The sequence below is a fragment of the Hyposmocoma kahamanoa genome, unplaced genomic scaffold (assembly GCF_003589595.1).
Source record: "Hyposmocoma kahamanoa isolate Upper Pololo Valley unplaced genomic scaffold, ASM358959v1 92, whole genome shotgun sequence".
Lineage (NCBI taxonomy): Eukaryota > Metazoa > Arthropoda > Insecta > Lepidoptera > Cosmopterigidae > Hyposmocoma > Hyposmocoma kahamanoa.
Window position 1 is genome coordinate 14922671 of NW_020654748.1, and position 14601 is coordinate 14937271.

At 33.4% G+C, this 14601-nt stretch overlaps 2 protein-coding genes and 1 long non-coding RNA gene across 3 annotated transcripts; all 3 read right to left on the reverse strand.

Annotated features, from left to right (window-relative positions):
* Nucleotides 1–2824: 2824 nt before the first annotated feature.
* On the reverse strand, nucleotides 2825–5802 carry LOC113236746 (endocuticle structural glycoprotein ABD-5-like). The gene is made up of 3 exons (XM_026472912.1): nucleotides 5794–5802; nucleotides 4576–4685; nucleotides 2825–3050 (listed from the first exon to the last, which is right to left on the reverse strand). The coding sequence occupies exons 1-3, from the start codon at nucleotides 5800–5802 to the stop codon at nucleotides 2825–2827; spliced, it is 345 nt and encodes a 114-aa protein (XP_026328697.1).
* A 643-nt stretch (nucleotides 5803–6445) lies between these two features.
* On the reverse strand, nucleotides 6446–8274 carry LOC113236900. Its single transcript, XR_003310996.1, has 3 exons — nucleotides 8232–8274; nucleotides 6680–6792; nucleotides 6446–6558 (listed from the first exon to the last, which is right to left on the reverse strand). It is a non-coding gene; the product is annotated as an uncharacterized LOC113236900 (long non-coding RNA).
* Nucleotides 8275–11363: 3089 nt separating this feature from the next.
* On the reverse strand, nucleotides 11364–13225 carry LOC113236748 (endocuticle structural glycoprotein SgAbd-5-like). The gene is made up of 3 exons (XM_026472915.1): nucleotides 13217–13225; nucleotides 11975–12087; nucleotides 11364–11851 (listed from the first exon to the last, which is right to left on the reverse strand). Exons 1-3 carry the CDS (start codon nucleotides 13223–13225, stop codon nucleotides 11626–11628), a joined length of 348 nt encoding a protein of 115 aa, XP_026328700.1. The 3' UTR covers nucleotides 11364–11625.
* Nucleotides 13226–14601: the final 1376 nt, after the last annotated feature.

Genomic DNA, 14601 nt, shown 5'->3' on the forward strand with positions numbered 1-14601 from the left:
TGTGGCAAGTAAATTAACAAGATTTACGGAAGTCTGTTGTTGGCAGTGCGTAGCCAACGTAAATTAATGTTTACTGTGTAAAAATGTAAGTCACAACAATTTTTACTTCGATAAATTAGTGGCTAAATCAAATCTGCGTAAATGTCGTGGCAAGTAAATTAACAAGATTTATGGGAATGTATTGGTAGCAGTACGTAGCTAAAACAAATTAATGCTAATGCTAAAAATGAAAGACGTAGCATTTGATATAACAGAGTAATAACGTTAAAACCTCCTCCTGTACAATTTGGTTTTTGGTAGATACGCGCCTTATGCCAATGCTACATACGCGGTTTTGCACTATCCCTGACCCGCTATAATTTATTACTGAACACTTTCACTTTTCACTTTGATACTGACCAATTTCATTTTGAGGTTGACGGTTTCACTCATACGCCTCGAAGAGATTGACTACCGGACTAGTATGGAAACTAACCTTTATATTCGAAAAGGCTTTAATTTATGCATTCTGATGTAATTTTATGGTTTTGTCTTGTATAATTTAATAAATCATCATTGTAAATAATAAAATTACTGGCAAAAAAGGTAAACATATGTGGCATCGACCTTTTGAAAGCCTCGTATTGGTTAAGAAATCATTTGTTGTTTTTAAACATATGGAATAAGCTATTATCACTCATCAACCCATTGACGTCTCATTGTTGGGCACGGGTTTTCTCTAAGGGATGTACGGTAAGCCCATAAGCCTATAAACGTCCATTGCTCGGTATATCCAGCAGTGGACGTTTTTCGACTGAATTGATGATTCAACGACGACGTTATTAACATTTAAATTTCGTTACTGAGGAGCCAATGAACAAAAATGATAAAGTTTATCAAACAACGCTATGGGATTTGTTATTTGATATTAACATTATTTTTGTATAAATCTTTACTAAATGTTCATAATCAAAACTAAATAGTTTCACAGTCTTAGAAGGTTATCTTTGAAAATTAGAGTGACCTTACGTTTAAGGGTGCCATTTTTTTATTTATTTCTTTACATAAGTCAGGATGCATTTTGCACAACTACTATTAAAATTGACAGTAGTGCGTTTGCAAAGATACCGTATGAACTTTAAGTCACTCTACTCATCAATTTAATGGATGCTACAGGGGTCAGATTCTTGTGCGATAGACGACAAAAACACAATAGAGAAAGTTTTTGGTATTCATAAGATAGACAAAACTCGACCCACAGGTGTATATCCAACAAGTTTAAAGAAGCAGTAGAGGTCATGATACTATAATAGCATCTCTATCAAAACATTAAGAATAAGATTTTTAAAATTGAATTGAGACTTTATGATCTGTACATGATTAATAAATTAAAACTAGTAGATACCAAAAAATGATATACAGACATGATGTATTGAAAAATTATGTAAAAATGGTTTTGCGCGCAAATTTATAAATAGTTATTTATTTATGTATTATCAGACAGATATTTTACTATTTTTTATTCTTGTTACTTTTTTTACTTTTGGCGTGTGTTCTGCGAATTAATATTATTAATGTAGTGTTCTGGTCAACAATTTACGAAATACTATGCAATATTCTACAGTATTTTGCACCAGTCACGCAAATATTTGCTAATTTTAGTCCTTGGTGGTTAAGAAGCAAATTTATATTTTTCCCCATTTCATCACTAAGTATACGTAACAACACTATTTCGAATTCCATTTCAGTTAGCAACTGACAGGGAGATATTTTTAATTTCCATACATGGTTCCTGCCTGCACCAGTAATATGGAGGAATCAGTAACACACACGGGCGGTTGTGTTTTTGTTTGTCTACAGTTACAAAATAATGTGATTGATCGTCAAAGAATCAAATCTATTATTAGTAAATTTACGTAAATCTAATAGCTTATCCATAGCCGGTGCGTGGTTCTGAATCTTCTGTTGAATTGTTTCATTTCATTAATCCGTTATATAATGCCCACGTAATTCCTATTTACGAATAAGTACATCCTATGAATCTCTAGTCCAACCTAATCCACCGAACAAATCCATTGATGGATTTGTTTCTATTTCATGTAACAAAATAATACTTTAATTGTAGAAAGAAAAATATTTAAAAATTAATCCAGGCGGTAGTAGTTCAATACTACATCCCTCAATACTTCAAAGCGCCTGCTAAGTGTTGCGACTGCGGCAATACTCATCTTTGAGGCACAAATCCATAAGTACTATTGTAACTATAGTGAAAAAATAGGGTGGTTTGCATTAATATTAGACATAACTGGTTGAAGACTGTACCACCTCAGTCAACCGTGACCATGGGACCTGTAAAGGGCCCGAAACATCGGTTTGTTTGAAAAAACAAATATACGCGATTTAAATCCGGAAAAATAGTTTCATTTCCTATGTGTAACAATCGCGAAAACCTAAGAACTCGATAATCACGAGTATGTTTACTACTTTTTCTTACAAAACCACAGTCGCGTTTATAACGTCATTTTGCAATAATATATAACAGCTAAATATTTTATTACAAATGGCAACCAAGGACAATTTTCGCAATAAACAATAGCATTTAAAATGAATCTCTATAAATTTTGAAATCGTTAGGAAATTTAAGTGTCAACACTGAATAAGTAAAGAACATAAACAGCAAATTAACAAATTTTTTATTTTTATTTTATAATGGATCTTTAAGTATAGGTATTTAATTTGTAATAAAATCAATGTTTTCAATTATTTTTAATTAACCATTGAAGATAACATTGATTTTTTTATAAAATGACTAGTTAACTTTTTCTCTAGATATTATGCTAATTTCTTATCCAAGTAGACTAGCAACGACTGCCGGAGGTACACCACCGCCAGGGCCTTGCTCAATCTGAGGTTGAAAGCCCTGGTCATCGGCGACATAAGTGACAATGTATGTGACGCCGTCGGGTCCTATCCAGGAGTACTGTCCTCTCACTACCAGGGCCTCGTTCTCCCGACCTTGGTTCGTCAATTCACCTCGTTGCTCGTGTCTCGTGCCGTCTGATTGATCGAAGCTAAAAACGTGATATGTACATAGATTAGTTACGTGTCACAAATGTTCAAAATTTTATTTGAAAGTCTATTTTGGTGTGATATAAATTTGTAAATTCCGAATTTATTTGAATAGGCTAGTGTTTAATTGAGGACGTCCTCATTTTATTTATGGGAAATAATTTATGGTAAAGAAGTATGAAATATTTTTGACTGAAAGTATGATATATTTGGACACGATTCCAGTAGTTAGAATAGAGTAGGGGAGAAGGAGACACAATTGAACAGGGACAGCTTAGTACAAATGCATTTGCGCAGTCAGTCCGAATGAAATTGTAGTAGGAATTATGTTTATAATAAGGCACCACCGAGCCCCTCACCTGTCAGTGGCAACGGTAAGTGTGCGCGCACCAAAAACTGAATGAGAGGTCACGTTTAGTTTTTAGTTGGCGTCGAAAATTAAGCATTCTCAAAAATAGAAATAAAAGAATATAGATAATGGCAAATTGAACCTTGCTTGTCGTATGGATTGTTTTGTTGCTAAAATACTAAACTTACAGCTTGCAATTATTGGATAATAATAATTCATCAACATAGCCCCGCACTAGGGAAACCCTGGATCGCGGGTGCCATGATTGGATACACACATAAGCAACCACAAATTACACCCAAACTTACGAGAGAAATAAATGTAGGCCATATAAATATTTCTCCCGGCCTAGGAATCAAACCTGGGACCTCTTTGTGGCAGTCCGGCATGGTAACCGTTCGGCCGCAGAGGCAGTTGGAATGTTTTTACGCATGACAAATATTTGTTATTTTGTGGAGTACCCATTGGGGCAGATTTGAACAAATCAAAGGGGGCAGCTTTGAACACGTTTAATAGAGGTTCAGATTACCTTCCTCTACTAATATTTTTATAAGAAGAGGTTTTGTTTATTTTTATTGCTTATTTTTATTCTGTTTTATACTATTCCTGTGATTTTATAATTAATTACTCTTAAGTAAATATCTTAAAGTTAAATTTTATTTATTTATTATATTGCACTTAATATTTTAAACTTTAATTGAGTTCCGGTTCCGTGCAAACTTTTTTTGTAATAGTCCTGTGATTATATATTTAACTAAATAGATTGAAGAACTATATGTATTGTAAAATGTTTTTGATAACGGATTTAATAAAAATTATTTATAATAAATAAGTAATTATAATGGCAATGACGATAATTGATGATGACGATGATGATAATGATTGATTTATTGATAAATGATGATAATTTAAATGTAAATCGATGAATTCAATGCTTCCCCGGTTGTGGGGCAGGTTTGAACATTTGAGTTCTTTCACAATAATGGAAATTCTGACAATATTATACACTTTTTGATCCTGATTATTATGATTGATTATAGCCCAATAACAAATGTAACTACAGCTGCAAACAAAACAAATAAATAATAATGATTTATGATTTTAGAATCAGATATATGTGTAAATGTTCAACGGTACCCCCTTCTGTCCTACACTTTAGTAAATGATTTGGTACTCACGCCCATCTATAGTTACCCAGGCCATTGTTATCGTTGTCGAATCGGAGAATCTGCACATCACGTTGCTGCGGTGCGGCGCAAGCCACTGCCACTAGGCAAAATGTCACGATCTGAAAAATGATTTCTATAGAAGTTAACAAGGTATATAAGCTATAAATAGTACTGTTGCTAAAATATATTCTGTTCTTTTGAATTCACTACTTTTCGATTTTCAAACCAATCGACGAAGACACAAAGATTAAATATAAATTATTATGAAATAAAATTTTTATTTCACTCTTTTGTTAACTCTATGTTTCCTTTTTAGAAAGAAACAACAAAGGTCTGCATATTTTTCTGTATTTATATGGTCATCCAGAATTATTGCGGAAGCTGAGTATACGAGTCAGGCAATCCACGTTCATGCGGAGGTATATTACAGTGCTTTTCTCAATCAATGCAAAAAATGGAGAATGAAGAATGAAGGAGAACGTACAATAGAAAAAGTACAAATAATTAATTAATATTCCATGACAAATTTCGTTTCTTGTTTTAAATTAGATAGAGTACAGTCCGTTATTTTTTTTTGTCATCTCACTAGAACTAATTTTCGCGAAGAAAATATAAACAATACAAAAACGAAGAAGTAACAAAAAAAAACTTTAAAGTTCGTTTATTTTATCGCTTTTTTAATCTAAGATGCAGGTATATTCGCATATACCATTTTTTTAAGTTTTCACCCATTTATTTGCGAAGGCAAAGGTTCTACCATACATTCTCTAATTTTAAAATATATTTTTAATTAAAATATAATATATTTAATTAAAATATACTATATTTAATTAAAATATATTATAGTGAATCATAATCAAAAGCAAAATAAGTAATACATATTTTTTAATTCTCGCAAATAAGTGCACTAATGCTACGAAGCAATTGTCTGCATGAAAGTTTTTCTTTAGTCTTTTTGCACCTCTTTGTTAGTTTTAATAGTTTATGGCAGCGGACTTAGATACTAAATCATTTCTTCAACACATTTCGTACTTATTTTGGCGGCATAGGCAAAAAGATATGCTTTCTGTTTTTTTTAAAGTAATGCAAGCAATTCCGTGCATGTTTGAGAAAATTATATTTCACTGCAGAACACCAAACCAATCGATCGGTGTATTGTACACTAGTCGATATCTTTCAAGCAATAATTTATCACTGAACATGATCACTTTTCACTTTGATACTGACCAATTTCATCTTGAGGATGATGTTTCGCCGACACGTCGAATAGATTGACTACCGAACTAGAATCGAAACCAACTTTTATATTCCAAAAGTTTGTAACTTATGCATTCTGATGTAATTTTACGTTCTTATCTATGATGAAGTCGTCTCAAAAGAGAAACACTTACTCAATCTTACAAAAAATCAGTTTTGCACTACATTTATATGTAAGTACGTTTTGTTCTTGAATTTGATGGTCAATAATTTAATACGTGATTAAATTATTGATCACAAAGGGAAGACGTTAGACCTCGATAAAAACAGTTCAGGTCCATACTTGTACTAATACTAAAACAAGATTAAATCATAATATAGTCAATAACATAGATACAATATTATATAGTATGTGTTTTGTTGTAATTTATAGGCAAACGATTCTCATTTCATTCTATGGTAAATGTTGAAATATTCCTCTTATCTAATGGCACGTATGGTTCTTTTTACTATCTTTGAATGACTATACTTGATTTTCTGGATATCATGTATAGTTATTTATCCAAGGAGAATGGCAGCGGCAGCTGGTGCACCCCCGCCAGGTCCTTGTACGATTTCGGACTGGAAATCGTTGTCGTCAGCGATGTAAGTGACAGTGTAGGTAACACCGTCAAGGTTAATCCAGGAGTAGCGGAAAGGAAGGAAGGTCCTTTCATAGCAATGGATTCGTCCTTGTGACCTTCGTTCTGCAAACTACCTTGTTTATCGCGCCTTTGACCGTCGCCTTGTTCATAGCTGAAGAAATAAAAATATGATTATAGTTGAAAAATACGATTTTTGGCAATAAAAAAGATCCAATTTAATAGTAAAAAGTAGCAAGTTTCTTGTAATTGAAAAATTAATTAAATATAATTACCCAAATCTGTAGCCTCACACGGCAATGTCGTCGATTTCGTAGCGAAGGATCTGGACATCACTACTCTTTTGAGGAGCAGCAACTGCCACCGCGGTCACACAGGCAAGTACGAACTGAAAGTAAAAGAAGCCAAGATTCACTTTCACAAATCTAATCGTCCTCATCATTTATCCTATTTAAGGGCCCGGCTTTTGTTGGTCTAGGCTCCTCCATTTTTCACGGTCTATAAACAGCTCCTTGACCTCTTCTTAGATACTCATTCTGACGCTCCTTTTGTTTATTGACTATTCTTAGTTTTTCTCTACCTCTTTTTGCTTCTATTTTCCCCTCAATTATAATAAATATAACTTTCGCATTTACTTAATGGCAAATCACTGATAAACTTTTCCGACGTTGGAAATGAAACTATTTTTCCGGATTTAAATCGCGTATATTTGTTTTTCAAACAAACCGACGTTTCGGGTCCTTTACAGGTCCCATGGTCACGGTTGGCTTTTCGATGTTTCTAAATTTACTAAAAAAAAGTTCAAGTGCTTATTGCAAAGCGTTAAATGTCAACTCCACTATTTGCACATTTTGATGAATAGACAATCTCAACAGTATTAATATTCGATTTACATATCCGTTGTTCACTCAAGTTACGAAAAACTTAACAGCTTACCACAGAATTGTTACACAAGCACAAACTTTTCATAAAGCCCAGCCTGGTTATATTTTTACGCTTCGATAATAATTAAAATGACGTTAAAGGTTGAAGTTAACAAACTTTTCACATACACTAATACAAAAATATATAGATCAAATACTAACCCATTTCATTTTAAGTGAAGATGACACTTCGTAAGCATATAACGGAATGACTTAAGTGAATGCATTAGGTCTTTATATGTATCCTAAAGCAGTTGCCTTAATTTGATGACAAGAATATTATTTTAAAGCTTGAACAGTCGCGAATGACTTTGACTATTTGAACTCTAAGCATTAGTAACAATTTCATACGCCATCTATCTACCACGCGCTTGTACTTTCACAAAGTCAAATAAAGATTGGTTATAAACTAGAATACTGATGAATCGGTGTGTTTGCAATCTATACCTATGTTGTTGTCCCCTCAGAGACATTCGAGAATAAACCATCGTAAAAATAAACATTACATAATATTTTAGGGTCAAAATCGTAACAACGTAAATAGTGAAAGTAGTAGGTATATCATGCAATTATTCGATTGTTACATCCTATCAATTAACAACTGATACTATTATTTTCAACTATAAAAAAGAAGTTGAAAAGCGTAGAATGTAGTTAAATTAAAACATTTACTGTACTATAGTTTAAATGCATTTAACAAACGTCAATATTTACTAATTATGCGTCATTGAAAGTATAACTTTTACGTATTATTAAATTTGTTTTATACAATACGTAAATAAACACTTAGATTAATAATAAAAAATATAATATAAAAATAACAGTGATTACGACCAACACGACTACTTTACTTTTAACTTATGGAAATGCTAACAATAAGACAGTACGATATAACGATACGTACTTTGCGCGAGGTTAAATTTACTGTCGCATCCAGACCCACTGGATGCAACTTCATGTGTGTGTGTGTAGTTTAAGTTTCTTTTATTTTATTTTACTTCACTTATTTATCTGTGTGTTAGATCAATTTCAATTTTATATTTAATCAATTTCAATTTTATATTTACTGCAATTTTTGGTGATTGTATTTCAATTCTTTTTTATGATTTTATAGTTTTTGAATTTTATTTCATTTTATACAGTTAGTTGAGAAGGTTCCGGGTTCGATTCCCGGTAGAATTAATTAGGTAAATGAACTTTTCTAAAATGGTTTTGGTCTATGTGATCTGGATAATGTCGTTGAGTGAATTCTGTAGCTCTTGGTCCCCGGTTTGATTCCCGGTAGAACCAGTTTCGGAAATGAAGTTTTCTAAAATGGCTTTGGCCTACTAGGTGTTCTGGATAATACCGCGGAGTGTATTATGCCCTGGGTTCATTTCCCCGTATAATCAATATCGGAAATGAAATTTCTAAAGTAGTTTTAGCTTAGCTGTTCTGGGTAGTGCCGTGGAGAGAATTCCGTAGCTCTTGGTTCCGGCTTCCTAATTTGGTTCTATTGGGGATCGAACCTGGAACCTTCTTATCCAGCGCCATATTATTTGCATGTATAATGTATAAATTCGAAGCTTCACCTTAGATTTATTTTTTATTTTGGCATAATATCTGTATTGTCTAGTTTTTGGTAGTTATTAAAAAATATGCAATGTAAATATAACGAAGTAAGTAATTTATAAAATCTTTTTTTATAACATCAAGTGCCGGGACGAACAAGCCGTGCGCGTGATGGTAAGCTACGCGCCTGTCCATAACAGTTACAGTGCGACTCAGAGCTTTAAATTGCAAAGATCTGAGGGGCACTACCGTTACGCCCGTCACCCAGAGACATAAGTTGACAAGTCCCATGCGCTTGTAATTTCACCAGCACCCTTACCCTTCAAAACCGGAACACAGTAATGCTAACATTACTGTTTGGCGGCAGGTAAATAGGTAAAGTGGCAGTACTACCCTGGACTCTGGACTAACGCTTTCACACGGTTTCTACTGCTACTGAACTTATAATTCTAAACTATAAAAACAAACTGAAATAAATATATATACAAATTAAGTTTAACACAAATTCAAATGAAATTAATTAAAAACAACAACTTTTTGTGGCATAAACCCGCTCAAAAACACTACCCGTCGCAAAGCGTGGAAGGCGACTGACCGTATATACTGCGCAGAGGTCGCGGGTGGGAAGGAATTATTATTTTTTAAATTATAACACTTAACTTATGAAATATATAAGTTAAAAAAACCAAACAATACATTTTATCCGAAATTAAACTATCTATTTTTTCGTGTAAAATTTATAAACAACAGATGTTTACATGTAAAGCTTTACATGTAAACAGCTAAAGCTTTATTGCTTTTTATTTAATTTGAATGCTTAAGTTTAAATTTTATATCGTAGAAATGTGCTTAATAAATTATAATTTTGCTCAATACAATCAATTATTTAAGAACTACTAGGAATCATATATTTTTTGTGATTCTTGGACTATTATTATTATCAGGAATTTACTTTTTAGAAGAGCCTAATTCGTAAATCTGGCACCTGTTTTAGCCTTAACGAGGCAAGGCGATCCGCTTACATCAAATTAAAATAGCAACGATATTTGAACTACTTTTGAAATATCTACTAAATTGCCATTGTTCTAAGGTTTCACTGTTTATTATAATTTGTTGTACTATGTTCGTTCTCTCTTCTGTAACACGCATTGGGCCAGAGACGTGGCGGACTATGACATGGCCTTATATATATATTCATTGCCTATTCATTGTTACATACGATATATGTAATCTTCTGTAAATTTCTCTCTTCAGTGTATTTATTCATAAATATAATAGATATGTGTTAACCATCCCGAGAAGGTGCTAGCCGTTACAAGCCACGTGCATATCCGCTTAAACAATAGGATATATGTGTGCGAAGGTGCTAGTCAGATTTTTTATGTAGAAAGTTTTTTTATGATACCAAGTCACGGCACCTGGTGATAAGCCACACGCCTACCCCCAATAGTTGCAATGCTACTTAAAGCTTTAAAACGCAAAGATCTGAGGGGCACTGCCACTGCGCCCGTCACCCTGAGATATAAGTTGACAAGTCCCATGTACCTATTATTCACCAGCACCCTTAACCTTCAAAACAGGAACGCAGTAACGTGAGCATTATAGCTTGGCGGTCGAAATAGGTAATGTTGGTTGGTTGAAGGTTTTGAATTTTTATTAAATATCATTAATCTATTTTTTATGAAAATACTTCACTAGTTTGTCACAAAACACAAAGAAAAATTCTTACCATCCGATTGGACTTGAACCAGCGCCTGTCACCTTAATGTGGCTAATAATGTTTAGGTATTTGAAATGTTGACCCTGAAATTATTTAACGATGCAATTCGTTATACTCCTCAGTGTGAATTTAGTTTTATCGATTATGTTTTCAATACAATAGATAAAATGAAATCTTACGCTAATAGAGATACCAAAAGTTTTTTAGATATCTTTATTGAGATACCGAAAATCAGTTTTTTTTTAAATTAAATTTGGACTTCAGGAATGGTAAAAACGTGCAGTGTATGAGAATTATTATTTTTTTGTGTCGAAAGGATTCTATTAATAAAAAGTATCAAGATACTAAATAGCAAATATTACCCGTTTTATTAAATTGTTAAAAAAAATCTTAAGCCCAAGCGGATGAAAACAAAGCCTCAGATAGTATAAATTATTCTAAACATAGGTAAACAATGTCCAGAAATGAAGAGGAACTAAGTAAATTGGATTTATTTTACATTCACATACGGTAATATTTGCTTCAAGTCAAAGGGTTAAATACAGACATCAAAAGTGGCCAGGGACCAAGCACGTTTTTTCCAAATACTAAAAACCAGGCTTTTAATTATTACTTTTTAACATCAATGCACTTTTGGTTTTCGGTCAATTTTATAATTTGAATTTGAAAATGAATTAGACCAAAAAATCCATTGGTCTAAAAGAAATTCATTAAAAAACCTGATTTCGCAAAAATGTGCTTGACCCCAAGACAATTTTATGTGTTTTGTTACTTTATTGCTTTGACGCTTCCTTATTTGTTAAAAAAAACTTGTACTAATACCAAAAACAAGATTAAATTATAACATAGTCAATAACATAGACACAATATTATATGGTATGTATTTTGGTGTAATTTATAGATAAACAATTCTCATTTCATTCTATAGTAAATGTTGAATTATTCCTCTATCTACTGGAACGTATTGTTCTTTTTACTTTTATCTTTGAATGACTAGCTTGATTTTCTGAATATCATGTATAGTTATTTATCCAAGGAGACTGGCAACGACGGCTGGAGGTACACCACCACCGGGTCCTTGTTCGATTTCGGGCTGGAAACCGTTGTCGTCGGCGATGTAAGTGACGGTGTACGTAACGCCGTCAGGGCCAATCCATGAGTAGCTTCCTTTCACAGCAATGGATTCATTCTCGCGACCCTCGTTTTGCAAACTGCCTTGTTCATCGCGCCTTTGACCGTCGCTTTGTTCATAGCTGTAGAAATAAAAATAATTATAGTTGCGATTTTTGGCAATCAAAAAGATCCAGTTTAATAGTAAAAATTAGGAAGTTTCTTATAATTGAAAAATTATAATTAATATAGTAATATATAATTACGCAAATCTGTAGCCTCCCACGCCAATGTTGTCGCTTTCGTAGCGTAGGATCTGGACATCTCTACTCTTCTGAGGAGCAGCAACTGCCAACACGATCACACAGGCAAGTACGAACTGCAAAGTAAAAAAGCCAGGATTCACTTTCACATTTAATCATCATATATCCTAGTTTGTTATAATTATTAATACAAAGATCGAAACACTCAGAAAAAACACTCAGAAAAAATTCCTTCGATCCGGTCGGATTCGAACCGACCGTAGTTGGTATAGCGTCTGGCACGGTATGCAAGAAGACGTCGGTTCGAATCCGACCGGATCGAAGGAATTTTTTCTGAGTGTTTCGATCTTTGTATTAATAATTATAACAAACTAGTGGAGTAATTTCACAAAAAATAATTGAATATCAATTCAATAAAAATTTAATTAATACAGTGAATAGCGACATCTCTCGCCAGGACTGGTAGCTGTAAAGGTACTAACTGGGTGATAAATCTGTCATAGATTTCTCATAGATGGCGCTACGACTAAAAAGTCGTTGAAAGGCAAGTACAAAGACACGACGCAAGCACATAGAAAAATTCGTGAGATCCGTTGGTTCGTTCCGTGGCTTAGTTGGTATAGCGTCTGGCACGGTATGCAAGAAGACGTCGGTTCGAATCCGACCGGATCGAAGGAATTTTTTCTGAGTGTTTCGATCTTTGTATTAATAATTATAACAAACTAGTGGAGTAATTTCACAAAAAATAATTGAATATCAATTCAATAAAAATTTAATCATATATCCTATTGAAGGGCCCGGCTCTTGTTGGTCGAGTATCCTCCATTTTTCACAGTCAATAGTCATCTCTTTGACATCTTCTTAGCTACTCATTCTGACGTTCTTTTTGTATGTTGACTATATGCTATTCTTAGTTTTTCTCTACCTGTTTTTCCTTCTATCTTCCCCTTAAATATAACATATAATTCACACATTTACTTAATGGCAAATCACAGTTAAATTTTTTCGTTTTGATGAATAGATACTCTCAACAGTACTAATATTCGATTTACATATCACTTGTTCACTCAAGTTACGAAAAACTTAATAGCGTTCCACAGAATTGTTACACAAGCACAAAATGTTCATACAGCCCAGTTAGGTTATACTTTATACGCTTCGATAATAATTAAAATGACGTTAAAGGTTGAAGTTAACGAATTTTTCACATACACTAACACAAAAATATATAGGTCAAATACTAACCAATTTCATTCTAAGAGATGATGACACTTCGTAAATATATAACAGAATGACTTAAGTGAACGCGTTCGGTCTTTATATGTATTCCAAAGCAGTTGCCTTAATTTGATGACAAGGAGATTATTTTAACGAAAGCAAGGCGATCCACTTACATCAAATTAAAAAAACTATGATATTTGAACTACTTTTGAAATATTTACTAAATTGAATTCAAAAGTTTCACTGTGTATTATAATTTTTTGTACTATGTTAGTTCTCTTTCCTGTGTTATATTTCATGTAGCAAATCATCAGTCCAAGTAGTAAAATCACTGGCAAACAATTAGACACCAGCCTTTTAAAAGCCCTGTTTGTTTGGTCAACAAATCATTGACCATTTTTAGACATAATATTATGTAGAGTTGAAGAAATTTTATTTGCACCGATACGAAAGTTATCTCTGGGAACGGCTTATCCTTTCTGCTACAATATAGTAATAGAACCTTCAATACTTCTTTTACTCAAAACCTGCATGGATTTAATGATTTTGGTTCATCGTACGAGTCATGGGTGCGCTAAATGCTTTTTCGGAATACTAGTTTTGAACTTTTTCTTTACCATTTGGCCGTTTTTTTAAACCTGTAAGTACTTCATAAAATACCGCCTGTCGACTTTTTTCTAACTAATTCAACAAAGTTAGTTCCGCATAGGATTACCACGTTTTGAATTAAGTCCCAATGCGTAAAAGTGTTTAAACTAGTTGTTTGCACTATACAGAAATGCACGTGCGTTACAGAGACGGTACACTCTTTTGTCCTATTGTATTCTAAAGATGAAGCGATAAGACGAATCGTTGCAAATAATATTTCATCGCCTATACTAAATTATCATAATCCATCAACTCATTTTATGTCTCACTGATTTGTACGGGTTTCCTCTAAAGAGAGGCTTTAGTTTTTTTTAATAATACCAAGCGACGGAACGGATAACTCTTGTACCCGGTGGCAAGCGATACACCTATCGATAACAGTTGCAGTGCGACTCCAAGCTTTAAATCACAAAGATCTGAAGGGGCACTGCCACTGCGCCTTATGACATAAGTTGAGTAGTTCCATGTGCCTGCAATTTCACTAGCACCCTTACCTTTCAAAATCGGAACGCAGCATGACAGCTTAGCGGTCGAAATAGATAATGTTGGTTGGTTGAAGGTAGTTTTCATTGAATATCAATTAGCATTCATCTATTTTTTTGTGAAAATACTTCACTAGTTTGTCATTATTATGGAACTCTTTCAAAAGGTGCTCTACATCCGCCTCACGGTACTAGCCGGACAAAGGTTTGCGACTTAACAGGTTTTCTGAGGCTTACAAAAGATTTTCGACGTAAAACTAAACAAAGTTTGTGTTATAT